Source organism: Fukomys damarensis, unplaced genomic scaffold (assembly GCF_012274545.1).
Source record: "Fukomys damarensis isolate Sample0158 unplaced genomic scaffold, DMR_v1.0_HiC HiC_scaffold_28, whole genome shotgun sequence".
Taxonomy (NCBI): Eukaryota; Metazoa; Chordata; class Mammalia; order Rodentia; family Bathyergidae; genus Fukomys; species Fukomys damarensis.
This window is the reverse complement of record NW_022900940.1, coordinates 27,804,795-27,832,644: the sequence shown is the minus strand read 5'-3', so window position 1 is coordinate 27,832,644 and position 27,850 is coordinate 27,804,795. Positions and strand designations below refer to the sequence as shown.

At 36.0% G+C, this 27,850-nt stretch overlaps 2 protein-coding genes across 4 annotated transcripts in view; one reads left to right on the top strand and one right to left on the bottom strand.

The window, feature by feature from the left end:
- Rarb (retinoic acid receptor beta) overlaps positions 1-7,767 on the top strand; it is a 712,875-nt gene extending 705,108 nt beyond the window's left edge. For all 3 annotated transcript variants that reach the window (XM_010640163.3, XM_010640165.2, XM_010640164.1), the window contains 3 exons: positions 3,271-3,475; positions 4,255-4,413; positions 6,570-7,767. In XM_010640163.3, the coding sequence (XP_010638465.1) occupies positions 3,271-3,475; positions 4,255-4,413; positions 6,570-6,766 (561 nt within the window). In that variant the 3' untranslated portion in view covers positions 6,767-7,767. The remainder of the gene's footprint in view (positions 1-3,270; positions 3,476-4,254; positions 4,414-6,569) is intronic.
- Positions 7,768-7,895: 128 nt separating this feature from the next.
- Top2b (DNA topoisomerase II beta) overlaps positions 7,896-27,850 on the bottom strand; it is a 60,194-nt gene continuing 40,239 nt past the window's right edge. The window contains exons 27-37 of the mRNA XM_010640179.3: positions 26,174-26,329; positions 25,949-26,032; positions 23,678-23,872; positions 20,979-21,123; positions 20,587-20,748; positions 18,601-18,799; positions 17,280-17,359; positions 16,094-16,204; positions 13,019-13,144; positions 11,190-11,284; positions 7,896-8,550 (exon numbers count right to left, since the gene is read on the bottom strand). Coding sequence (XP_010638481.2) covers positions 8,383-8,550; positions 11,190-11,284; positions 13,019-13,144; positions 16,094-16,204; positions 17,280-17,359; positions 18,601-18,799; positions 20,587-20,748; positions 20,979-21,123; positions 23,678-23,872; positions 25,949-26,032; positions 26,174-26,329 — 1,521 coding nt within the window. The 3' untranslated portion in view covers positions 7,896-8,382. The remainder of the gene's footprint in view (positions 8,551-11,189; positions 11,285-13,018; positions 13,145-16,093; positions 16,205-17,279; positions 17,360-18,600; positions 18,800-20,586; positions 20,749-20,978; positions 21,124-23,677; positions 23,873-25,948; positions 26,033-26,173; positions 26,330-27,850) is intronic.

Below are 27,850 nucleotides of genomic sequence, written 5' to 3'. Positions count from 1 at the left end.
AAAAAAAAAAAAAAAAGCAACAAGGAGATACACACTTGTCTTTGGTGACAGCTGGAAGAGAGGGTTCTTTTTGCCATAGGGGATCAACTTTGACCATCAACATGGAACATTTTGTCATCCCGTATGGTCCTCCTTTGGTGAATCAGCCTTGCCCAGAGTCGGCACATAAAGATCAAGAGACAAGCCTTGAAAGCAGAGGGAAGAGCAGGCCTTGCAGCAGTAGTGACTTGTCAGAGATTCACAGACAGATCTGGCGCAAGGTCAATGTTTCATGAGACCCGCATGCTAGTCTTCCCAGAGAGGGTACCCGCCTTTCAAACAAAGAATGTCTTTATCCTGGAAAAGAACTTGTGATTGCCAGTGGCATTTGACTTCGGTGTGACAAACTGAAAGAGTACTTGGTTTCTCTGCACAGGCAGAGCTAGCCAGAAGCTGTGAGGACACATGCTACACACTGGGCCCATCCTGTTTTGGCAGAGGATGGAGGCTCCTCAGATAAAGACAGCACTGAATAGTCTGCCTTCTCAGGCCACGTACATCCCTCTCTGGAAATGTCACTGGGACTCGATTTAGAATTCTCTAGGGGGAAAGACAGTGGGACAATGGAGATGCTTCATGACAACCCAGGTATTTTCCAACTTTTGGGAAGAAAATCCTGCAGAATAGAATAGTTTGTGTGCTGCAATTTGAATTTCCAAGTGAGCTGTTGACAATTTGCATCAAATCCTGTTTCTTTTATCCTTCAGAGAACAGATTGCATGCCTTCATATTGTGGCAGCATGCTAAAGCCACAAAGTTACTTACTGTTTGATCTAAGACTAGAAACATGCCTGCGAATTTTGAGCCCACAAACACTGAACATACTAACTTTGTCACATGACAACTCCCGAGGTGAGCAGTCATGACTTTCTCCAGGCAGCTGAAGGACTACAGGCTGGGGATTGACAGACCTGTGTTCTAGGCTCTGGCACTATTCCTTGTGTGATCCTAGGCACCTCACTTCATCTCTTGGAGCTTTCATGGGGATGTAAAATATATACCCAGTGACAACTTGGTTTCCTTACTGCTCTGATGGGAATGGCTTTGAACCTCCATCAAGTACCCAGATGAAGTGAAACAGGCCAGCCAGTTGGGGACCCAGAGGAAGCAGTTGGGTTGTTTCAGAAGTCCCTGGACAGATGTGAGATGTAAAAAATCACCATCCAGAGAAGATAAATTTTTGTGATATTTTGATAATCATTTCCACTCATGATTTCACAATCTGGTACTTTCCAGCACACTGTGCCAGTTGACTGTTTAATAGGAACGTGAAGGAGTTTATTCCGATTTAGATATTTCAGCCTCTTTCTCCATATAAAGTGAAGTTCCTACTTCCAGGCCACAGGCTCTGTGCTACTGTATAGCACCTTGGCCACCAGGAAGAGCTGTGCAGGCTGTGTGCTGCACAATGGTCCCCAGGTCGGGACAGCGGAGGCTGATATCTACATCAGTACTGGGCAGAGCATGAAGCGAGGGGAGGTAGCCCTGTAGTAGTAAGTTAGGGAACAGGCTCTGGAAATGGCCTGAATCTGAAATGGGATCTGGGAGAGGCTATTCAGGTTTCTCTCCTTATCTATAAAATGGGGTAATACTACTAAAGTCATGGGTTTTTAGGAGAAATAGTTTATTAAAGTGCTTAGCACAGGACACGGCATATAGCTGGTGATCAATGAAACATTAGCTAATCTTTATCAGAGGAGCCAAGTACTAATCATTCACTCTTTGCCTAATGAGATTCTAGCCAGTGAGACACAGGAGTCAAGTTTTTGCTCAGTCCCCACACCCCACCTTGCGAGGCATCTTGAGGCTTTCCTCCATATGTGCTACGGAGTCTTGTGTGTGGGAGGAAGGCCATTTCCTACCTCAGTGTCTTCTTGGAGGTTCCGAAGTCATCAGAACAAGCATGTGACCTTTCTAGGGTGAGCTACCCCTGGTTCATGTGGGCCAGAGGATGTAAGGCTCTTGTTGACCATATCGCGAATAAGCTAAGATGGTCTTCTCCATGGGAAGTGGCCTTTTTCCAGCCCTCGGCACTTTCCTGGCTAAAAAGAGGTGAAAAGACACTTATTCGAGGAACCCTGGTAGCAATATGGAGAATGGAGGGGCTTTCAGGTGAAGGGGAGTCCTGTGTCTTCCTCAGAGGGTCCTTCCTCTGCACATGACTGACTGGAAGAATTCAGGCCTTTATGATACCAGCTGCCCTCCAGGTTGACACCAAGGCAGACATTCATGGGGGCTAACCCCAGTCAAACTGAGTATCTGGGTCTGGGGGAAAAAAAAACCCTGGGTTCCTCTACTTACTTACTTCTGTCATGTTGCAGTTAACTTATGTCTGTGCTTTTTCAGTGGGAACTGTCAGGTATGGAGACCTGGTCCAGGGGACCTTCATCACCATTGTTGGTGTAGAAAAAGGTGGTTCTAGGTGGTAGTGCTCTGTAATGCACAGAGCTCCTTACTAGCAGTAGAGTTTTTATAGTCATGGGAACATGACACAGAATTGACTATATATGTATACAAGGTCTTTTCAAGTTTACTGTTCTATGAGCAAGACCTAGAGGCACAGTAGAGTGAGCAGTCTTCCTGATGGCCAGGGAGATGAAGTGTCAAGGGCACATGAGGTAAGACTGAATGACTGGCCTATAGCAATCCTGCCTATATTTCAGGCTGGGATTGAAATGCCACCTCTTCTCCATGGGTCTGTTCTTGATTTCCTCTGAACTGTACCTGAGCTTTCTTTCTGAACTGCCTAGCACCCATCCTAGTTCTAATCCTCTGCCTTGTAATAGAGCTGTCTTAACTGTGTGATCGGAAGCATCACAGAAGAGAGAGAGAGATCCCAACTCAGCTTTAAGTCAAGTTCAATTACGTGTTAACTGTGTGACACTGGGCACATCTGAGTCTTTGCTTCCTGATCTGTAAAATACTACTTTCTAAGTTATATGATAGACACTTTTAGACTATCAGCTCTTAAATGAATTACTTTTTATTACAAAGTTGCTTCTCCAAATTTCTTGCATCCTATTCACTAAATAACTTCAGCCCTCCATTTGGCTTTTGTAAAGAGCTGGAGAACTCAAAATCCCCAAAGCAGGGCAAATAACCACATGGGATATACGTGCTCCTTGTAAATCTTCATCTTATAGTACTTTCTGCATACTTGCAACTGATGTCAGGCTAGTCGGGTCAGGCTAGTACAAATCATTCATTTAAATATACATTTTTTTCTTCCAGATTCTTAGAATTTGCACCAGATATACCCCAGAACAAGACACCATGACTTTTTCAGATGGCCTTACTCTAAATCGAACTCAGATGCACAATGCTGGATTTGGTCCTCTGACTGACCTTGTATTCACCTTTGCCAACCAGCTCCTGCCTTTGGAAATGGATGACACTGAAACAGGCCTTCTCAGTGCCATCTGCTTAATCTGTGGAGGTACCAGCTACTAGATATACCTTCATGTGATCCCATGAAGAATTTACAATTTATGGGAAATTGCTGATCTCCGTTTTGGAGTTATTTTGCATGGGGAAAGGCATGTAAATAAAGCATATATGCCTGGTTTCTTACACTTCTCCATATTGTAATAAGTAATGGTATTTGGAATGCTTTTGCTCTGCAAGAAATGTCAGAATGCTATTTCTTCAACTGCCGTAGGTCTTTTTTTTTTTTTTTTAAGACATTTTTAAAACTATTGTCAAAGGAATTTCCTTTAATGATAACCCAAGGGACTTGCATGTTCTGTTAATACAGTGGCTAGGAATAATAAAAGTTTGTGACTGGGCACCCCACCCATCCTTGGAGGACTGAGATAAAACATGGCTTTCTTCTCTGTAGTGACCCCTACTGGCTCACACAGGCTCAATCTTAAGTGGTTAAAAAGCAATGGTTTTAAGTAAGGGGCAGATTTACCTGACTTTCATTATAACCCCCTGCTCAAAGTTTGTTTTCAGTTCAATTCAGTACTGACATCTCCTGGTTACAAGAGGTAATTCGTTCCCTGGGACAAAAGCAACCAGGCATCAAATATGCTATGCTTTGGGCTCACAAGGGGGACAGTTATTTACATTTAAATTAGTATAAAATAAAATCAACACAGTCATAATATAGGAGGAGTGGGAAACAAGCAAGTGGGGAAATGGGCAAAAGTCATCCATCCTGGAAAGCATACAGCCCTTTCTGTCCTGGTGTTTAACATTTTTACTGTTCTCTAGACCGTCAGGACCTTGAGGAACCAACAAAAGTAGATAAGCTACAAGAACCATTGCTGGAAGCACTAAAAATTTATATCCGAAAAAGGCGACCCAGCAAGCCTCACATGTTTCCAAAGATATTAATGAAAATCACAGATCTCCGCAGCATCAGTGCTAAAGGTAGGTCTACAGTCACAGGACGAAGTTGAAGGCCTTTCTGGCTTGTTTTGTAAAATCCCATGTTTTAATTCAGCGTATTTAGTAGCTGCTTTGTCTTTTAAGGTCTGGAACTTATCTCTCATTAGAATTAAAGGGATAAAGTAGCACTTCTCCACTCAAGAAAAGAAAACCCTATTCAGTTCTTGAGCTCCTTCTAAGACATGTGTCCTTGTAGAACACATTTCAAATTTGTCTTTAGCATAGTATTAGGAATAGAAGCAAAAATCAGATACCAGTACTCAATGATCTTAATAAATTATCAAGAATTTTACATTTCAGATGTTTAATTAGAAAAATATTGCTTTCAAAATAAGGTACTGTGACACTTTTATTTTCTGGTTTCATGTATTTCACTCCACATTTCCTGACATCTGTTTATATAAATTTAACTTTAGTTTTTCTGTTAACATCTAAACTCCAGGAAAAATGAATGGTACTTAGGGGTTAATTTTCTCTCAATCGTTGTGGCCACTGCTCTCTTGTTTATAGGAGGATTTACTTTTGCACACTTCCAAGCTAAGGAATTTGTGCTTTTCTGAGAGGACTAAATATTCTTTGGCTGGTGACTTTCAGTTTACGAGGCATCTCAAGCAATTACAGAAGTGCCTACAGCCATATGACAAGTGAGGGTCAGAGTAGGATCTTTCTGTGTAGACAATTTAGCAGGTAATTCCTCCTTCCCAGTAGCGTACTCTGTACTCCTGAAGACCTTAGCAAGTCAAGGAACAAACTACATTTTGGAAAGTGCTTAAAAAGCACAGTGAACTTGTCTGACAATCACTCTCTGTTTCTTTTTCTTTTTTTGGCGGGGGGGGGGGGTTACCGGGGATCAAATTCAGGTCCTTGCACTTTCGAGGCAGGTGGCAGAACCAATGAGCCAAATCCCCGGCCCCGACAATCACTTTCAATACTGGAGCTCCTTTTAAGAGGATTTTTCAGTGAGAAATTCCAATTTCATCCCTACTTGGGATTAACAAAAGCAGATGCCAATGCTTGACCAGTATAATCATGATAAATATGAGACCTTTAATTTTAAAAATGAGCTTACCTCATTTTTAGTGATAACTAACAGAATTTACTATGATTATGAAAATACTCAATAATTTGCCCTAATACTCTAGCCACCAATCACATGGTTCTCAAACACTTTAAATTTGGTTAATATGACTGAGACAGTTTTTCTAACTGTATTTAAAATATTTAAATGTTTAAAAAACTTAAATTTAACATGGCTAGTGGTTACTGTTTGGGATAGTACAATGCTAAATCAGGGTGCTGATAATGACTGCACATAGACTAGTCAGTTCCTCCATTTGTGAATAACTGGCATCCTTTTGACTGTTGCATTTTAAAAATACTTTTTCTAGTCTTTTATCATAAACTTCTCTTTGTAAATTATGTTGACGGAGACATTGGAACTATGAAATTTAAACATGTCACTATATCTCTGCTGCTTTTCCATAAAGTAAAAATGTTTTAACCACTTACCAGTCACTTACCAGTCACTTACCAATCATTTAAACACAGGAAGACCAAAAATTGCATTTTTTTGGTCAATCTATATAAGGTAAAGGAAATGTAAAGACAATTTTATCAAATTTACTCACTACAAAAATCAACTGGTTGAAATACCTGCTCAAGTGATGCTTGGGCTAACTGGTACATAATTACACTGTCTAAGTGACACTTGGGCTAAACTATTAAGTGGCTAATGTAAAATTAGGGTAGACTCTAAGGGGCACTCCTTGCAAAATTTTGTTTGAAGAGGAATAACAGTAGCAGCTGTTCCTCCCATAAAAGATCGAACAGGCTCTCTCCAATAGTATAGAAATACTGTGTCAGCGCACCGTGACCCTGAAGAGGTAAAGAATCTAGTCGGACTTCACAGCCCACTACGGGCTTCTGGTGGCTAAGTTCCCATTCTGAATATACTTCTGTTTGTGTTTATGAGAGTTACAGTAATCATAAATGTTCCTTTTCAACAAAGACAAAAGCCACTTGATATCTATACAGCATCTGATCATTCAGAAGTCTGAGGAAACACTAAAGTAGATGAATGTTGGTCCCTTTTTTATCTGAAGTTCTTAATCAGATTTCTATTATCTCCTTTTTAAAAGGTGCGGAACGAGTAATTACCTTGAAAATGGAAATTCCTGGATCAATGCCACCTCTCATTCAGGAAATGCTGGAGAATTCTGAAGGACATGAACCTTTGACTCCAAGTTCAAGTGGGAACACAGCAGAGCACAGTCCCAGCATCTCACCTAGCTCAGTGGAAAACAGTGGAGTCAGTCAGTCACCACTGGTGCAATAAGACAATTTCTGGCTACTTCAAACATTCCCCAGTCACCTTCAGTTCCGGGATTTAAAATGCAAGGAAAAACATTTTTACTGCTGCTTAGTTTTTGGACTGAAAATACATTAAAACTCAACAAGGACCAAGAAGTTTTCGTATGTATCAATATATATACTCCTCACTGTGTTACTTACCTAGAAATACCAACTTTTTAAATTCTAAAAATCAGCCATTTCATGCGAACAGAAACTAGTTAAAAGCTTCTATTTTCCTCTTTGAACAGTCAAGATTGCATGGCAAAGACCCAGTCAGAGTAATTTACCCCTGGTTAAGTCTATGAAGACTTTGTACATACCGAAGTACGGCTCTGTTCTTTCTATACTGTATGTTTGGTGCTTTCCTTTTGTCTTGCATACTCAATAACCAAGACACCAAGGTTATGAAATAGACTACTGTACAAGTCCACCTAAGAAAGCTTCAAAAACATAACTGTCTTGCTTCTATGGGATAATCAAGATCTCAAGGTAAGGAAACAGGACTATTGTACAGTATGACAGGACTAAAGTTATTCTAATTTAGTTAGTATGGAAGCTTGTCCTTGCTCTTTTTGATGCTCTCAAATCACATCTTTTCGTATTTCCCAGTAAAAGTATACAAATTCACTGTACTAGCAGAAGAGAACTGCCAGTTCAGTTAATCAAATGTTATTTGTTCAACTATTAATGTCACTTTAAATTAAAAGTGGTTCTTTCTTGTTTAATGACATAACTACACAATTTTTTTTTAAATGCTACATTTTTACAGTAATGATAGCCTCCAAGGCAAAAACACTTCTCAGTGTTAACAAGTTTTTGTTTACCTGTTTCACAAGCCATTAGGGAAATTTCATGGGATAATTAGCAGATGAGTCTACCCCAGTGTAACTCTAGTGTCCTTCCTGATTCATGCCTGATGCTGGGATTTTTTTCCCAGTCTTCTTGATGCCAAGGGGCAAACATTAACTCCGTAAGGCGTGAGCATAGAATCTGCCTCTTTTGACCTTGTTCAATCACTATGAAGCAGAGTGAAAGCTGTGGTAGAGTGGTTAACAGATACAAGTGTCAGTTTCCTAGTTCTCATTTAAGCACTAGTGGATTTTTTTTTTATATTAGCAAGTCTGTGATGTACTTTTCACTGGCTCTGTACATTGAGATTGTTTAACAATGCTTTCTATGTTCATATACTGTTTACCTTTTTCCATGGAGTCTCCTGGCAAAGAATAAAATATATTTATTTTAAAAATGTGTGAGACCTTTACTTCCGTAAAGACACAGAACACAGTTCCATTTTTAATGTTTAAATTTCATTTCAAAAAGCAGGTCTGTAGTCTGCAAACATGACAATTAAAATCTGTGCTAGTGCATGGCAGTCTATAACAATTCTACTAGCCAATCAGACAGTACATGACATTTCAATGAGTAAAAAAGAGCATAAAACTGTATGTGTAAGAACAAAATGTTAAAAGGCCTACCACAATAAAAAACCATCAATTACATCATCACATTAAAATAAGCCAGATGTACAAAAGTCTGAGACAGAAAAAGACAAAAGGACAACACAAGGTATTTGTTAAAATGTTTGTGCTCTTGGGGCACTTAATTAAACATTGCAAAATCAACATCTTCCTCTTCATCAGACTCTGCAAAATATTTTACTTCTTTCCTAGCCCGACCAGTCCGTGGCAGAGAAGGTGGGTCAGAAGTGAAGTCTGAGGGGAAGATGTCCACATCTGAATCCTGATCAAAAGGTGTTTTCTTCAGTTTCTGGATATTAAAAACACACACATACACACACAGATTTAAAACCCCAAAGTTAAAGAAAGTAAAGACTAGTTTTATGACCTATCACTCCTTATACTATACTTGTATGTGTAAAAGAATCATTAGGAAATAAAAATCAAAACAAAAAAACTCAATAGCTTTTCTCTATACCAAAAATGAACTAGCTGAGAAAAAAGGAAAACAAGTCCATTCGTAAGAGTTAAGGGTCAGCCTAATCAAGGAGATGAAAAACCTCTGAAATAAAAAGTAAGGAACACTGAGGAAAGAAATGGAGATGCTAGAATAGGGAAAAGCCTCCCATATTTATGGATAGGCAGAATTAACTGTTAAAATGTCCACATTACCAAAAGCAATCTACAGATTCAGTGACATTCCAAAGAACTACAATATACAATCCTAGAATTCAGATGAAAACAGAGGCAGAGCATTCCTAAGCAAAAACAGCAAAGTTGAAAGAATCACAATATAATACCTGATTTCAGACTATACAAAGAGTTACACTAACAAAACCAGCACAGTACTGGCACAAAAACACACATAGAATAGAGGGGGTAGAATAGGGGGCATAGAAACAAACCCACACAATTACAGCCATCTGATTCTTGACAAAGGAGCCAAAACCATACATTGGAAAAATGACAGGCTTAACAAGTGGTGCCGCGTGCTCACTTCAGCAGCACATACACTAAAAACAAATGGTGCTAAGAAAACAGATAGAAGACCGAAACGTCATCCCTATGTCACATTGTACAAAAAACAATTCAAAAGGAATCAAACCCAGGTACAAGATCTGAAACTTTGAAATTATTAGAATATAACATAGGGGAAACACTTGAGATATAGGCACAAAGACTTCCTACAACAGCACAGAAGATAATACAAAGAATCAACAAATGAAAAAAAAAAAAAAAACAGATGGAACTACATCAATTTAAAAATTTCTGGGCTGGGGATTTAGCTCAGTGGTTCCAGCACCTGCCTTCTAAGCACAAGGACCAGAGTCCGATCCCCAGTACCATAAATAAATAAATAAATAAATTTCTGCACAGCAGGGAAACAACCAATAGAGAGTCTACAAAATGGGAGAAAATCTTTGCCAGCTATTCAGACAGAATATATCTAGAGTATATAAACTCAAAAAGCTGAACACCAAAAAAGAATATATGGAAAATTGAACAGACACTTCTCAAATTATGTACAAATGACTAACAAATGTATGAAAAGATATCCAACATCTTTAGCCATGAGGGAAATACATATCAAAACTACTGAAATTCCATCTCATCCCAGTCAGAATGACTGTCATCAAGAATATGAGAAAACAAGTGCTAGTGAGGATGCAGAGTGGGGGAAAGGGGCTTCGAACAGGGCTGATGTTAGGGCTGATGAGAATTTAAATTAGCATATCCCCGATGGAAATCAGTTTGGAGGTTCCTCAAAAAACTAAAGATACAGCTATACTACTGGCCCACCTATATCACCCCTTCGTATAGAACCGGAGGAATTAGTCTGTATACTACAGGGACACCTTCATACTCATGTTATTGTGGCACAATTCACATTAGCCAAGATAAGGAATCTGCTTGGGAAACCAACAGATAAATGGATAAAGAAAAGGTGGTATATTTACACAACAAAAGTATTATTCAACCACAAAGAACAAAATTACATTATTTGCAATAAAATAAACTGGAGTTCATGATAAGCAAAGCAAGTCAGACTTAGGTAAGTATTGCGTGTTCTCCCTAATTTGTGAATTCTAAAAAAGATGATCTGAAAGTAGGAAAGATTATATAAGAGGAAGACAGCAGTGGAGGGAGGTTGTAAAGGAGAGCAACAGGGAGATGGATATGTTTAAAATATACACACTGAAACTATTTTGTAAAAACAGGCATTAATATATTTTTAAGAATCAGAATTATTATGCTAACTTAAGTACAGGATAAATTTTGAAAGGCAAAAAAGGATTAGATATAAGTTGCCACCTTGGTGGTCTCATGGTTACCAAGTTATGTAACCTCAAGAATACACCACCAACACTCTAAAATGACATTATCCAGTAAATGTGCAAAATGCCCAGATTAGTAAAAATTCATTTTGTGTTATTTGTGAGTACATATCAAGAATTCATGGGAAGAAAACAGGATCGTGCATGGTAAAAGACACACTGTGTTTATAAAAATGTAGAGAATAATAATCATCAAGGTAGACCAGAGGCACAGAGGATGACTAAATGGAAGTGATCAATGTGGAACATAGCAAAGCTATAATCATCTTTATTTGTATTTTTAAATTTTAACAGAAGAGAATGGGGGGTGTGTGTGTGCTGTCACTCATTTACCTAAAACTATTTCTGGAGAAAAGTCAGATTCACTGGTAAAATTAGCCACAGTCAAATGAATTTAAAAAGAATAGTCCAATATTCAGGTAGCATATAACTACTACAGCTCAACAGATGAAACTGTATATTGACATTAGTTTATAGCACACTTATCAAAAAACTGACCTGGTTATATCAATTTATACTTTATTACTGCGTAACCATATACAAGTTCTCTGTTGGTAAGAGATGTTTAGAGCTGTTAAATAAAACCACGCACTACAAAGACGCTGTTCATTACCTTGCTTGTTGTTTTGGAAGTTTTCCTGCTAGGGTTATAATCACCTTCATTTTCAGAGCCAGATGCTTTCCTTTTCTTTGCCCCTCGGCCTTTACCTTAAAATACAAAAATGTTTTCTCTTCTCAATGGTAAGTACAACATAGGAATACCAATACCAAAACAGTTTGCTTCTTTGGCATGTCCAATCAGTGAGGCACTGCAATCTTGTTCTCGGACTGGGATAAATGAGTCAGTAGGACATTTTATTCCTGGAGTTGATATGACTAAAGAGTATTTCACAAATTAGTAAATTAGTGGGAAAATTCTGGAAGACAGATTTTAATGATTAAGCCCTTAATAAATGAAACTGCCATTTTGCATATGTGGTCCTTAAAGCCTGCAAAGAAGTCTCTTAGAGTGCTTCTTACATTACATGTGATGGAAAATTCCTAATTGCCAACTTGCAGTCCAGTACTTTCAATTTTTTAATTCATTAAGTTTATTGGTACATTTTAGATATACCATATGATAACATTCATCATCAAATTTGTACCTTTACATGATATATCTTGGTTATTTTTTTCCCATTCCCCTGCCCTCCCATCAATCCTTCTATCCCTCCCTATTTAGAAAGACTTTGCTTCCATTTTTTCATTTTCTTGTATTTATTCCTTTCTTTTCCCCTACACCATGAATTAGCAAAAAAAAAAAAAAAATCACATGCTTTATTAACACCAAATTATTATACAGCTTTAAATGTTCGTTCTCAATTTACTTATCACAGATTAGTGATAAGTAAATTTGTGGATCTCAGTAGTCAGAATAAATCATCTAGTATTAACCTGTCAAATCCATATTCCTTGTCAAACCTAGACTCACTGCATATAGGATTTTTCTTCTGTTTTGTCTTATCTACTAACCTCTTATTCTCTTCATTGAAGAAAGGAAAAAGGTAATAGTAAGTGGTGGCCAATATTCTGCATCACAGTGATCCCATAGTGATGCCAAGAAAATAAAGTGAAACTAAACTGCAATTCTAAATCTTAAAAAATTTCTGGAGAGCTATGACCTAGATACTAACTGTAAAAAAAGGCAGCCTAAATGACCTTGGGATGTCATGGCTTACCAAGTCAAGCAAAATTGCATTTTTAAATTTACAAAGGTTCCAAACCATGCATACCTTAAGTACTGACTTCCCCAGTCTCTAGAATTCTTTTCCACCCTCCCCTTCTCCCTGTTTTCTTTAAAGTCTATGGCTTCTTATCCCAACCACTCATTTAAGATGTAAAATGAACACACTGATGAAACTATTCCTCAGTTGTGTATAAGGTTGAGCAGCTACTCTCAGAGTTATCCTGTCCTACACGTTTTTCAAAGTATCTTTAAGGACTTTCTAGATATGGGAGGCAAAGAGGGAGGTGCTAAGAACTTCTGCTAGATCCTTGTGTGGCCATGAGCTACTTTATTTCCTACATGAGGAAAACACTATGGCCTAAGAGTCCTAAATGTAGGACTCTCAGCCACTCCAAAGAGTGTCACACGTTAATGTCAAGTCCTATTTGCCTTTTTAATAACTGTCAACGAGTTAGTTGTAGGGGTCTTTAAACCACTCTAGGTATTCTTACTTAATACTAGCTGGGTCACAAAGTACTGACTGGTAAAACAATGTGATTGGACACACAATTCTTTCTTCCATGGGATTCTAATTCAGCACGGATGTTCAGACATACTGCTTACTAAGGATTAAAGCAATTTAAGATAGGTACCTAGTCTCTGCATTCAGTGCCATAGGAGAAACAACTTTTTTCCACACGGCATATGCTGAAGAGTAATACAAAGATAATCCTCACCTTTTGGTGTTGGAGTCTTCTTTGGAATGCCAAATTCTGAATCTGAGTCAGAGTTTACAGTTTCCACTACTTTCTTCTGCTTGGGGGCTCTCTTGGGTTTAGAAGCTGTATCCAAAGGTGGTTTTCCTATTAAGCAAATATCCAGTTCATAGGTCAATACAATATACTTACCAATAAACCAAGCTGAAGTGAGTTCTATAAGAATGGAATTTCTTACTGCTGCTAAGAAATTGAGTAGCCTTAAGTAAAGAAACGGTTTCTCTCTGCTCAGTATCAGTATAAAAGCAAATTAATATTTCATAGACAACAAAATGCATTTTATTTAATTATGCATGATTTACTTTTAGACAATTCCACTGAGATATTTTAGGCAAAGACCATTAAAAATGAATTAAGAGTAACTTTAAATAAGGAGTCACAACAAAAAAGTAATATGCAACATTAATTATAATTAAAGTACAGCCACGTTAAGAATTTTAGATTAAAATGATTTAGAGAGAATGCATTTTTATGGGATTCTCAAATACAATGAATAGAAACCAACTCACTTCCACTCGAAGTTGAAATTGACTTAACATCTTTATGTGAAAAAGTATGAAAATCCTAGATAAGACCACAAAAATGAGGCCTTCACTTTATGGTACAGTATTTTGTTTTTAAAATGGACCTTGTTTTTTCAGATTCATTTGCAGTTCTATGTAAAAGGTGAACCACATCTTGAGTAATCAAAGAATCTGGAAAAAAGTTACAGATGGACCCAAATCAACTGCAGGATTTTCCATTAAAAAGTAAAAACCAGAGCCGGGGATTTAGCTCAGTGGTTCCTCTGCCTGCGTTACAAAAAGTAAAAACCAGTGATAATTCTATGGAAAATGTTCTCCCAGTATCAATCTGAGATGCTAGAGATAATAAGGCCCTTCCCTAGCCAAGAGCAGAATGAACCTAGCTCCTCATGCTGGTGGTAGCCAAAGACCTACAGGCTCTGAGTCTTCATATACCCTTCACAGGACCCACAAGGAAGCACTTAGCAACAGTACATACATGACATAGCTGGGTGAAAGGAATGACATTCCTTTCCTTTAGCAGGGTTTCTAACCTTGCAGCATTAGATCACACTTTCAATTCTACCAGCCAATTCCAGGTCAGATAGCTGAGTATTATGGACTGACTACCTTCTTGCTGTAAACTATTAGAACTACAGAATATATGTAACTTGGGTAACAAGCCTACAGAAAGACATGATGTGTCTTCTTGAACTATTTTATAGAAATTATATTTTGTGCGGAAGCTAGAGGAGCTGGGAGGGTTTGCTTACATCCCTGAAGTCATACTACATACAGTCTCCTGCTCAATGAACCTAAAGCAGTTCAACTACTAGAAACAAATGGGACAGGAGGCATGATATTCTAGCCTATTAATTCTGAACTCTAAGTAATTAGGATAAATAGCTTGACTAAAGAAACAGGATGGTATGGGCCAGGGATTTAGCACAGTGGTTCCGCCACCTGCCTTACAAGCACAAGGTCCTGAGTTCGATCGCTGGTACCAAAAAAAATTTAAAAAAGAAACAGGATGGTACTTCAAGAAGTGCTATTTATCAGATGCTTATATGAAGACGATTTTAAGAAAAAGATAACTTAAAGAAAAATTATGGTCTTAGCGTGGGTTCCCCAGAAGTAGACCCTGCCAGGTCTCAAAACAAGGATTTAAGAGTAAGTGTTGATTTGGGAGGTAATGGAAAAAGAGTACCAAAATAAGACAATGTAGAAGAAGCCTAATAATGGGTAAATTATCAAGCCACTCATTTTAGAAGCTTAATCTCCATGAGGAACTTTTGGGAGTCAGTTAAAACATGACCCAGTGTTAGCTCACTTGAAAGGCAAGAGCTCTGAGCTATTTATAGACCACCTATCTTCAATCACTGGCTAAGGGGAGCTAAAGGATAGAAGAGTTTTAATACTCCAGCAGAGCTGCAAAGAGAAAGTCCTTGCACAAGAAAAATCTAGGCATTGACCCATGTGTACTGAGGAGATAAGGGCAACTGGATACAGGTGGGTTACCCGGGGTATTGGCGATAGCCAATCTCACCACAGTCCTAGGGTATTCAGAATAACTGGAGAATTTTATTATTGTTGTGTTACATTTAATACTCGGGTCTAGAGTGTTATTTTATGTTGCACATTTTTAAGATCTTTGCAGGAATAGCAGGAGTTTACTCCCTGTCATATGTAGTATAAAATTTTTATTTCTAGAGCACAAATAAACTATTAACTTGTAAACACTATTAGTACAACTCTTACTGGACAATGGATAAATATTTGTTAAATCAGATGTATTAATAATTTCCTTTTCTGTTGGTTTCATATGTATACAAGGATAAAATCACTTTTCATTCATATTTTCAATGCCTAGCATATGAAATCCTTAATAAAAAAAAGAAATTTAATTATACGTGGTATACATAGTTTCCCATATTTTCTAATAAACCAATTATCACCTTACAATTTGCACAGCCATTAATTTTGGAAAGATTTACTAAATGAAGTTGTTTCATGACACACTAACTTCTATTGGAAAAAAAATTTCAGAGAAGCCAGGTGTGGTAGCACATGCCTGTAATCCCAACACTCAGGAAGTTAAGGCAGGAGGATTGCCGTAAATACAAGGTCAGCCTAAACTTCACAGTGAGATCCTGTCTGAAAAAAAACTTAAAAAGAAAAAGCTGTCAGAAAAATTAAAAATTTATCTTTAGAAGTCTATTTCAAGAGATCTTTTAAATTTTTTTATTTAATTGGTATATGTTTGTGATACATAATAATTACATTCATTTGGGAATCTGGTATATAATTAGACTTTTGTGTATTATATATTAGACTTTTTTTTAAGCAAATTACTATTTTAAAACACAAAGCACTAATACTGACCTCCTTCAAAAAGACCAAAGTATATGTTCGTACTTTTTAAGTTTTATACTGAAGTCCAAGTGCAAAGTTTCAAGTTATATTAAATTTCCTTTATATCAAATATGTCTACAAGGTTTATGCAATACTTAACACATAAAATGTAAGCACATACCCTTTTTAGCAGCTACTGTTTTACTTGGAAGTTTGTCTGTTTGCTTCAGACCAAATGATGGTGAAAAAACAGAAGCAGCATCTTCTTCATTACTGTCAAATTTAGCTGAATCTAAAAATTTCAAAGCTTTTTTTAGTAAAGAGATTCTATAAAGACCTCTGAGTAAACTTTGATTCGTTTAACTGATGACTTCTGTTTAGCTAGATAATTGATCTTGTAAGTTTCTATTTTGTGATCATATAATCCACAATATACAAACAGCTGAAAACAAAAAATATATCAATGTTATACCTCAAAAATGTTAACTGTGTTGTGAAACAATAAAGAAATGCATAGAGCAGTGAAAATTAACACTACCAAATGCTAACCATTTAAAATGTATCCTACTAGTTCAAAAATATATACTGAAGACTTTTAAATGAGGTATAAAAAAAGCTCCACTGCGATTATTTTAGTAGCTAAACAAACAACATAACTAACCTTTCAGGAATATCACTAATAATGTTCAAATCTAAAAGAGTAAACATTCATATTTCTAAATTAATAATTGAAAATTAAAAACATGCAGCCTTACCTTCAGTTTACGTTTGTATACTAATTACTTAGACAATCATTTTTTTCCTCCCTTTCTCCCTCCCTCAAAATATAGCAGGAACTTTTACTTGGATTTAAGTATTTTTACATAATTATTTTTACATGCTGTCAAAAATCACTATCTATCTACATCTATATCATATACCAAATCTAGGTCTGTATGTATACAGATATAATACAAGACAATGGGTCAATTAAATGACCTTAATTCCACACATGAAAGTATAGGGAACAGAAAACATACACCCTGATTAACTCTGTTTGAGAAAGGTTATAGTCTCTCAGCTACTATAATTTAGCCAAACAAATCAAAGTTTAATCTTCCAAACTTCCTCTTTCATACTTTTTCTCATTATTAAAACAGTATAAAACACTCTCTCCATATAAATAGGTTAACACCTGCTTATCCACCTAAATGCTTCCATAATGTCTATTCTTACCAGTCGGGATCAGAAAAAGTACATAAATCAAATTACATTGAACAAAATGTAAAAAGTTTTCTACACTCATGAAAAATTCTGACCTAATGATTTATCTGTCTTCTCTCCACCAAACAATAATACAATTAACAAATGAAAATATTAAAACATACCATCTTCTGACTTCTGAGAGTATGAAGGAAATGAAAAGAGATTCCCAAAATCCTGACTTTTTTTGTCATGTGAGGATTTTCTGCAAGAAAATACCACAAAGAGGACATATTTAAATCTTATTTCAACCCTAGATTCTGTATAATATGTACTATAAGGCCATAATCATAGGGGAAAAAATCTTGGTTTTCACTTTCTTTTGCAATTAAGGGCAGAGCAAAAAAACTTGTCTGTGTGTAAGCATGTACACATACACATAAACCACACGTATACACACAGATGCAGAGACACTAGATAACACAAGTTAGCATAAGAATGAGAACTGAACAAAAATCAGTAAATATTGTACTTGATAGAAATAATCATTACAGAAATTAGCATCACCAAATTATTAGCAAAGAAGCAAGGAGTTAAGACAGAAAGCTTTTCTGTCTTATAGCAAGCAATAATCCCATTTCTGACCAGAGAGTTAGTTCAGTGGTTCTGCCACCTGCCTCACAAGCACAGGGTTCCGAGTTCGATCCCCGGTGCCAAAATAAATAATCAATCCCATTTTTGATCCTAGACCACAGGTTGGGAGTTATTTCTTGATCTGGTCATGGCCAATTATAAAGTAGGAAAATACTTTTTTTAAAAAGCCAGAAATAGTTCACAAACCTCTTATTTCACAGATATTAGCATTCAACAAAAGCAAGAAAAATCAATCAATGCTACATCTAGAAAAGAAACAAACTTCCCAAAAAAGATTTAATAATTTTTCTCAAAACCAGCTGTATATACCAAGAGCCTACTGCCAATTTTGTAAATAATGCTTTACTGGAATTTAGCCACACTAGCTTATTTACATATTGCTTATAGATGTTTTCTTGTAGCACTTGTGACAGAAACTGTATGACCCACAAAACTTAAAATATTTAGGACTAAGGTGTTTATGAAGATGTTTATGATAAAGTTTGCCTCCCTGATACCAAAAAAAAACAAAAGGGCCACGGATTTAGCTCAATGGTTCTGCCGCCTGCTTTGCAAGCATAAGGTCCCGAGTTCAATCTCCGGGAAAGACACTGATAGTTTGCCAACCCTTCCTCTTACACATACTATAGCAGTGGTGGTGAACTTATGGCCTTGTGTGCACAGCAGGCTGTTATTACTGAAAACTCTGAAAGGTTCATCATCACTGCACTTACAGTACAATATTAACAATATTTACTCCTTCATGAAGAAAACACCTAAAATGATTTCCTGAAACTCAATATAAGATCTTTGACAGATACCTAGAATAACTTATTGTATCATATTACCAAAGAGCAGTTGCTTCTTACTTACTCTGGAGTAGATTTGCTGAGAGAAAATGTATATTCATCTTTATCTAAGCCATCTGAAGGAATAAACTCATCTTCCCCATCATTTGTTATGGGAGATGCTTTAACTTTCAATTCTTCTAAATCATTGTTGTCATCATCATCATCATCGGCATCATCATCTTCCTCTTCTGAGAAATCAAATGTGTACTTAGGTCTTTCAGCTAAGAGGAAAAAAAAAATGAAATGTTAGCCGGGCACTGTGGCATGCACTTGTAGTTCTAGCTACTCAAGAGGCCAAGGCAGAAATGTTACTTGAGCCTAGAATTTGGAGACCAGCCTGGGCAACCCATAGTGAGATCCCATCTCAAAAACAAACCACCACCAAAAAAATTAAATTCAAATTCTACCTTTATCCATATGAAATATTTAAATGATACATAAGAAAAGGACCAATATCTTGAAATCAAAATCTAACAACTTTGGTAACAAAGTGTTAACGTCTGTCTCAAATTCTCTAGGAGACTATGGGAAATGCTGCATATGTCAAAAGTAATGTGGTGTGATTGATTAGAATGATTACTCAGAAATACTGAGAAAAGTATTCAATATGGCTTTGTATAAACCATGTGGTCACTGTATAAACCACCACTAATATAAGATTTACCACTTCTACAAATAGCAGTGACAAGTTTTGCTACTCTTTAAAAAGTGCTAGCTGGGTGTGGTGGTGCACACCTGTAATCTCAGCACTCAGGAGACTGAGAAAGGAGGATCTTTAAATTCGAGGCCAGCCTGGGTTACATAGCAAGTTCAAGGATAGCCTGAACTGGCTGGCAAGACCTTGTCTCAAACCAAAATAAAAAAACTAAAAACCAAAGTGCTAAATTACTTTCTTTTAACCTCTTGGATAAAAACTTTTGTCTTCAGGGTTAGTTTCACAATGAAATAACAAAGTCAGTAAGTTTTCAGATGAATGAGGAAAGAGACAAGACTTTAATATATCATCAAGTCAAGTTCATATAATACATAAATAGATACCAATTCAGGGGAAAAGTATATTGGCATAATGTAGACACATTTTATTAAAATCTCTGGCAAGTATTATGGAATTCTAAAATCACTTGGATGCTATATAATTTATTTTATTTTTAATTTATGGAGTAGCCTAAGCATAATTTTGAAACATTTAATTTAATTAATTAGTTTTCACGTAATTTAAGTCACTCGTGTAAAAGATTCACCCACAACAGTAGTGGCAACCCTATGGCATACATGCCACAGTGGGCTGTTTGCATCATTGACAACCATCACTGACCTACAGTATTCCTATGTACACTGGAAACAAAGTTCAGTCATGTGATAGAGAATCAAAGAATGTAAGGCCTGATAATTAAAAATGTATCTCCCAGAGTTAAACAACCATAATGTTGCACTTTATTTTAATACATTAGAACGTAACAAAATTTGAGAATGTATAAAAGCAGCCCATTTTTCATTATTAAATACTGATAAAGGATCAAACCACACGCTTAGCAGCAATATGTCATAGCAAAATGGGATTCTGCAGCCTAAGCAAACCATTGTAACGGAGAGCTACGTGTATAATCAGACTCCTAAAGCAGGAGCAAAGTTTTCTACCTTGTAAAAGGTAGAAAAGTTTAAGACAAAAGCATAAAGCACTTGTAATAGATTCATCAATGCTGGTATACCACACTAAAGTATAGTTTTTTGGTTTTTTTTTAACCAAATACCTTAACAATATAGAAGGAATATAAGCCAAACTTTACAATAAAATTGAGTAAAAATACATGATTCACTTTAGAGAAATTTATAGCCAGCTTTTTTAGAAAAGATCACTATGTAAAGAAATTTCTTTTATTACTGTAACAGTTACTACAGTTAGTACTATAACCTCTGAGTTTAGTATTTATTAGCACAGATGATAATAGTAATACCAGCTTATAGTTTAAACTGTAATATACAATAAATATAAAATACATCACAATACCAGCTGCTCTCCTAAGCAAAGAATCTCTTGGAATAACCACAGGTTCTGTTTCTTCCAAGTCACTCTCTGACTTGGATTCATCATCTGACCAAGGATTCCGTTTCTTCACTTTTTTTGCACTAGGTTTACCAGATGCTGTAGGTGTTTTTCTAACCCTGGTACCTAAAAGTAAAAACAGTAATAAGACATGTATGAATATCATTAGTAAAAATAAAACTGTTATTATGCAGACATTTATGAAAAATAACCAATGTTCACGAGAAGTGAAAGTATTACTTCAATGACTAGAAAAAAAGCACTAACGAAAGGCTGTAGAGTTCTATATACACAAGAGAGAGAAACAGAGAGAGTCAGAGTCAGAGACAGAAATGGGAGAGAGAGAAATTCCTCACCAGGCTCTTTTTTCTCCCTTTTGGGCTTGGGACCTTTATTTATAGGTGCTGATGGGGCCAACGACTCTTCTCCTGTACCTTCTACTGGTGTTCCACTGAATTCTTCATCAAATTCAACTTTTACTACTGTAGTATCAAGGTCACCCTACATATTAAAAAGAAAACCAAATCATGAGTAAAAATGTAAACTAAATTAATACCACATACTTCAGAAATGCAATTACAGTCAAGAGGTAGTTTCATATCAGGTAAGTAGTTTTAAAAATGTGATCCTATTTAGGCCCTAATAGGTAACTGCAATCAGACTATGTTTTACTTTACTTCATTTATCTGGAGGAAATGATATTGTTTACAACTCCAATTTTCTGGTATACTCAATGAGATGACAGCTACTTAGAAGCAACCCTAAAAATAAGATGGCAGCTTCTGAACTTTCAGACCAACAGCTAAGCACACTAAAAGATTGCTGCAAAATAAGTTCCTATAACTGAAGCTTCTATTAATAGAAAAAAAATCAAATTAGTGAAGGAAAATAAGCAGCACCTGTCATGCAATGTTAGGCAATATAAGACAAGTTCCCCACCCTAAGACTATTGGGGGAAAGGGGTGGAGAGGAAGAGGGGGACAGAGAGAAAGAGAAACCATTAAAACACAAATAGCAAATAGGACGATAGAGGAATGGTTCAATTGGGAAAGTGAGCAGGGTGAGGGAATGCTTCAGAAATATGGAGCTTTTCTGATTGAGTTCTGAAGGAATGTAGAGAGGAAAGAACACTGCAGGCAGAAGGCACAGAGGCATAAAATATCACATATATTTAAAGAACTAGGTCTTTAAACACAGAACATAATCTGCTATGACTCAAGGAAAGGTGAAAGGAGTAGTCAGGAAGAGGCACATGGGTGCTAAACCACTCTATACGAACAGTCTGTATAATAGTGAGAATCATGGAAAGCTTTTAAGCATTTGTGTGGAAATCAACCTTACATTTCACAAATATCCTTGTAGCAAGACAGGTCTAAAAGAAATGAAGTGGAGAAAAGCAGAAGCCATGATTGCTGGGATGGGTGGTAGGTGGCAATTGTTAAGAGAACTATTTTAAGGTACGTCAGAGAAAAATTATAACATTCTAAGGCAGTATCAAAGGGCACCAAGTGGACTTCTGAGTCATTTTTGTAGGTAGTCAATAGGATTTATTGATCAAAGAAAAAAACAACTCCCACATTTCCGACTGTCAGTGACAGCTGAGTGTTACAGATTAAGTGACACAAGACACAGAATAAGTTCTGAAATCAGTACAACTGATCCAGTTTCAGAGCTGCCATATCAGAGGATCTTTGGGGATTTGGGTGGCGATGTGAGCCAGCAGTCCTGGAATATTACAGCTTAGGGATACAGGTGAGGATTCATCATTTTGAATTGAAAAGGCTCTGGGCACAGATGAAGTCCCTTCAGGAGACTACACCAAGAGGAGAAAAGAGTACTGAGAACTAAACCTGACATACACCAAATGGAAAAGAGAAAAGCATTTTCTGAGGAAAACTGTAAGTGTGCAGGCATATGGTGAAAAAAAGCAAGAGAAAAATAGTATAAAAATGTTATCAAAACAGAGAGCGGCTGCTCTAGTGTCAAAATGCTCCTAGCTTCAAATATTAGTTGTGTTCTGAGAACTCCCCAATCTCTACTCCAACTCTTAGACTCATTTCCCAAGCTCTAATTAGACTAAGTCTAAAATATATTTCCAACTATCTGCTGGACTTATCTAACACATGTATTTCCTAGACTCTAAAATCAACCTGTACAGAAACACTAGCATCTCTTTTAAATCCAAATCCATCACACATCCTAACAGCTCTTTACCTTCTTTCCAGTCTTTCCTACTGGCTAACCATGGCCAATCTTTGTAGAAGACAGGTAGACATCATATTTTTAAAAATTCTCAGGCTGGGGATTTAGTTCAGTGGTTCCATCACCTGCCTCACAAGCTCAAGGTCCCAAGTTCGATCTTCAGTACCCCACCCCAAAAAAAATCCTCAACAGTACTCATCAGTGCCAATAATAGGATGTGTTTAACTTAAATAATGTAATTACAGTCACAAGCAAACAGTAAAAATGAGAGCTTTGAAAGCCAAACTATTTTCTACTCTGAAACTTTCTGAATTGGTCATGATACAGAAATGAAACTCTCATTTTAGGGTAGATAAACTCACATTTTTCCCTTTTTTGGGAAGGGGGAAAAAGGTTCTCTGAGATTTTAATTTAGAAAGTTGGTAGCACATGCCTGTAATCCCACCTACTTGGGAGGGTGAAGCAAAACTGGGTAAGCCCAGGCGAGTGAAACTCATCTCAAAACAAAACACACAAAAAGGAATTAAGCAAATAGTTCTTCACATGTGAGTGATCCTTGACCAATGTCATTATTCTATGAATTAATTGTTCTGAGTAAGATTTATCACAATGTGAGAAAAAGCAGGATCACATAGTACAATTAAGATACAAAGAAATAACACAATGCACACGTGCGCACACACACACACCCACACCCCACACGTGCACACAATACAAGTAGCGTCTATCAATGATTAAAATAAGGTATGTGTCAGGCCAGGGATTTAGCTCAGTGGTTCCACCACCTGCCTCGCAAGCACAAGGTCCTGAGTTCAATCCCCAGTACCCAAAATAAAAAAGGTATGCGTCATACCTTCTTCTTCTTCAACAACTTTTTGCTTGCATCTGCCTTCATAGCAGTAATTTCAGGAATTATTCTTCTCCCATACGGTGAAGGCATTGTCTCTTCCAACTGAAGTTTCTTCACCTTAGGTTTGCCAACTTTACCTTTTATTGCTTTCCCAGACATTCCTGCAAGAATATCTTCTCGTTCTTGTGCTTCTACTTTCTGTAGTATAATCATAAGGTGGGAGGGGTGCTTAAACAACTCCTCAGAAAAGACAAGCACTATAGCATCAGAAATTGAAACAAATTCTATTGACTCATTAAGGATGACCTGGTATCATAAGAAGCCCAGCAAGTCACACATAAAAGGTGCTTCTGTTAAGAAGTATGAAGTTACTGTCTATTGCATTAGCCAAAACAATGGTTCATAAAGTCAGAAAGAATGAAAAATTAAGTCTTAATATACTTAGAGGTTCTATGTAACAATAAATGAAGACACTCATGACTATTGTCACAGATTCTGTACTTTACAAAATTATTCTTTTAAATAATGAACATGCTTTGAAGGGTACAAGAGAAAATGCTATCTCTTCAAATATATTTAGAGAAATAAGCTTTCAACTCAGATAGATGTGGATGTCAATCTTAGTCTTTCCACTTACAAGTTAAGTATCCTTAAAAAATGACAGATAATTTATAGAGCATCTACCATGTCCCAGGCACAAAGCAATCCCATGATCCCCATTTTATGGCTCAGGAAACTGGAACTCAGACAATGAGCAATTGTCTCAAGGTTAATTATGTCATCCTCTCTAAGCAAGTTACTTTATATGTTCTGGTCTTATCTAAATAACAACAACCTCTGGGCCAGGGATTTAGCTCAGTGGATTTAGCCACCACCTGCTTTGCAAGTGCAAGGTCCCAAGTTCAATCCCTGGTACCAAATAAATAAATAGATAAATGCCTCTTTAAATTATGGAGAGAGTCACTTTAAGAATTACCTAGACTATAGTTCCAGCATATAAAAGATATTCAATAGCAGTATCATTAGACTTTAAATGACATGACATATGAAATGATAGGACATGAAATTTAAGTCTAAATCATTTTAGATATTAAAAAATACCATATCTGAAATATAAGCAAGTTGCTTGGACTTTGCTAATAATCCAATAAGCTTTTTTGGTTTTTTGGCTGGGCTTGCTTTGAATGATGACTCTTCAATAATGAGAAAATACTACAAAATTTTTATTTCACTATATTAATGATTAAATGTAAGGCAATACCAGAATAACATTAACACTAGTCAGAAGCAGTAATTTTCCTTTTAATGGATGCTTGTTTCACTTTTTAATAGTTTTTTTTTCCCCCGCTTTGGTGCTGGGGATGAAAGTTAGGGCCTCACATACACACTAAGCAAGTGCACCACTGCTGAGCTATCCCCGTTCAGCTTTGTTAATTTTTTAACATATAAAGCAGCAGAGAAAAAAAATCCGCTAATTTTTAAAATACCTAATTAACAATATTTTTAAAAGCATAAATTGAGGTATACTTATATTGCATGACTTGAAAGGCTCATTAAGCAAAGGTACAACAATAGCACCAAAAAATTCCAGAAATTATATTGGATAAGTAATATACCACACTTTTTCTTAAAGCGTTTTAATTCAGATATATGCCATTAAAATAAAACTGGACCACGTGGACAATGAATGAAACAATTAAAAACATCATGAGTAATGACAAATGGTAATTTATCCTTTGCTAACTCAAAATCAGATATTAAGACTGCTTTCATTCCTTTAATTCTAATATTTTAAGTGGGCAATTTTATAAAGGTTTATAATTTATATTTTTTCTCTATGTTTAAAAATTTTAATTATAATTCTACTTGGAGAGAACTCAAATACAACATAAAAATATTGAAATTTCTTTGTTGTAAATCTAAAGAGCTAGCATTCTAGTCCTACAGTCAAGGTACCTATATACAATTAAAAAATGATAGATAATGATAAAGAGGTCTTACCTCTTCCCAGGAAAACAATGAGCTAAATCAATTAGCTAATTTAGAAGTTGATCAAGAAATTTTAACAGGAAGTAATGAATTTACAGTAAATTCAGCTTCATAGCATTTATACTCTATTCACCAATAATTTTCCTAACTTCACAGAGCTTCAGCTAGCTTAATCACAGCTTAGCCTATAAATACACCGATAGTTTTTTTAAATTGTGAAAAATTTTAAAAAGATTTTTGTATCTCAGATATTTTTCTAAATATATTTTAATAGACTTAACATACATCCAGTTCTTCAACAAATGCTGCTAAATCTTCTTTCCAAAGATCTGAAGGTGACTTTCTTTTAAGATCATTGACCTCTCGGCCCTACAATAAAAAAGCAATACAGTTTAATATTCAATAATCATTAAATATATAAAGGATAATCAAAATACTTTTTGGAAAAAGGAAAACAAAAATATGGATATTGCAATACTTTCAAATTATTTAACCCACAAAAGTTCATACTTTTGCATCTCTCTGTTTAATCAGTTCTTCAACTTTTTCTTTAGTAAGAGACCACAGAGACATATTTAAAATATAATTAAAATCAGGGCCTGAAGGAGTTCCTGAATCAGAGGAACTATCATCATGTTGGTTTTGTGTTTCTTCCTCTTCTGTTGCCTGTAAAAAAAATAGCTTTATATTAAAGTCCTATAATATCAAATCAATGTTTAATTTTACTGAATATCAAGTTAAAACTCTGCCTATGATATACTGTTAATGCTATACCTTAAGGGTTGTGGGTTTTATCTGTAAATTTACTATAAACATTTCATATAAAAATTTTAAGATTTTTCCAAGGATGTACAGTAAAATCTTCAAGAGCAATGTTATATTCAGTCCCTATTTACCCAGGAATTTGATGAAAAATTAACTGCTTTCCTCAGTCATGAAATGAGAAGACTCTATATGCTAAAAATATAACTAATGCTTTATCTTGCATGTTATCAGATTTTTATACTAGTGAGTGAACAAGCCATTTGAAACCCAAAGTAAATATCATTTATGAAAAATGTTATAGTTATAATAAATATGCTTAGCTGGGAATTCGACTCAGTGGTTCCACCACCTGCATCGCAAGCTCAAGGGCCTGAGTACAATCCCTGGTAGCAAAAAAAAAAAAAAAAAAAAAAAATGCTGAAGTATGTTCACTCACTGAGGATGAATTCTTAATCAAAATTGTCTAAGCAGCAGCACTTATGTGAGGACCCAGAGAATAGGTTTATGAAAGAATTTAAGAGCTAGTGAGCTATAAGAAATGTCAAGGATTTTCTGAAACTTTATTCATAGGCTTTTTAATAAAAAACAAAAAAATCTTGTGCTAGTATTAAATTTCAAAATACATAAATTTAAGCCGGGTGTGATGGCGCACACCTGTAATCCCAGCACTTGGGAGGCTGAGGCAGGAGGAACGCTGTGAGTTCGAGACCAGCCTGGGCTATGGAGTGAGTTGCAGGTCAGTCTCAACTACATAGTAAGACCCTGTCTCAAAAAGCCAAAAAATAAATAAAATAAAATAAATTTATTTTTTATTTAAATATTTGGTACCGGGGATCGAACTTGGGACCTTGTGCTTGTGAGGCAAGTGGTGGAACCACTGAGCTAAATCCCCAGCCCAAAATAAAATAAATCTGAGTTATTTTAGGTGACATCTTTTTAAGTTTAAAAATAAAAATAGCCATCAAATAGCACCTAAATTGTTTAAAGCACTGAGATAATTAAAAATGACTGTGTTAACTATGATACTCCAGGGCTAGGGATTTAGCCGCTGCCTGCCTTGCAAGCATTCCCCCGTGAAAAAAAAAAAAAAAAACAAAGACTATGATACTCTATGCAAAAGTTTATTTTTGGTAACATAAAAATTTAGAATTAAAAATGTTTAAATAAAATAATATATACATACATATGTGTATATAAAGAAAAGTTTAGGTGTACTTTAGAAATAAAAATTAAAATTGCAATACAAGATGCTTCATTAAATAAAACTATAATCTTAAACTCAAATAACAGGCAAAGATTGTTATTACATGAATAAGTAGATAATTTATGACAAATTATTCCACAGCTTTACAAAAATTCATGAAACAATGTGTTGCTGTTAAGCACTCAGATTGTCAGACTGATCTATTAAAGGTGCCATAA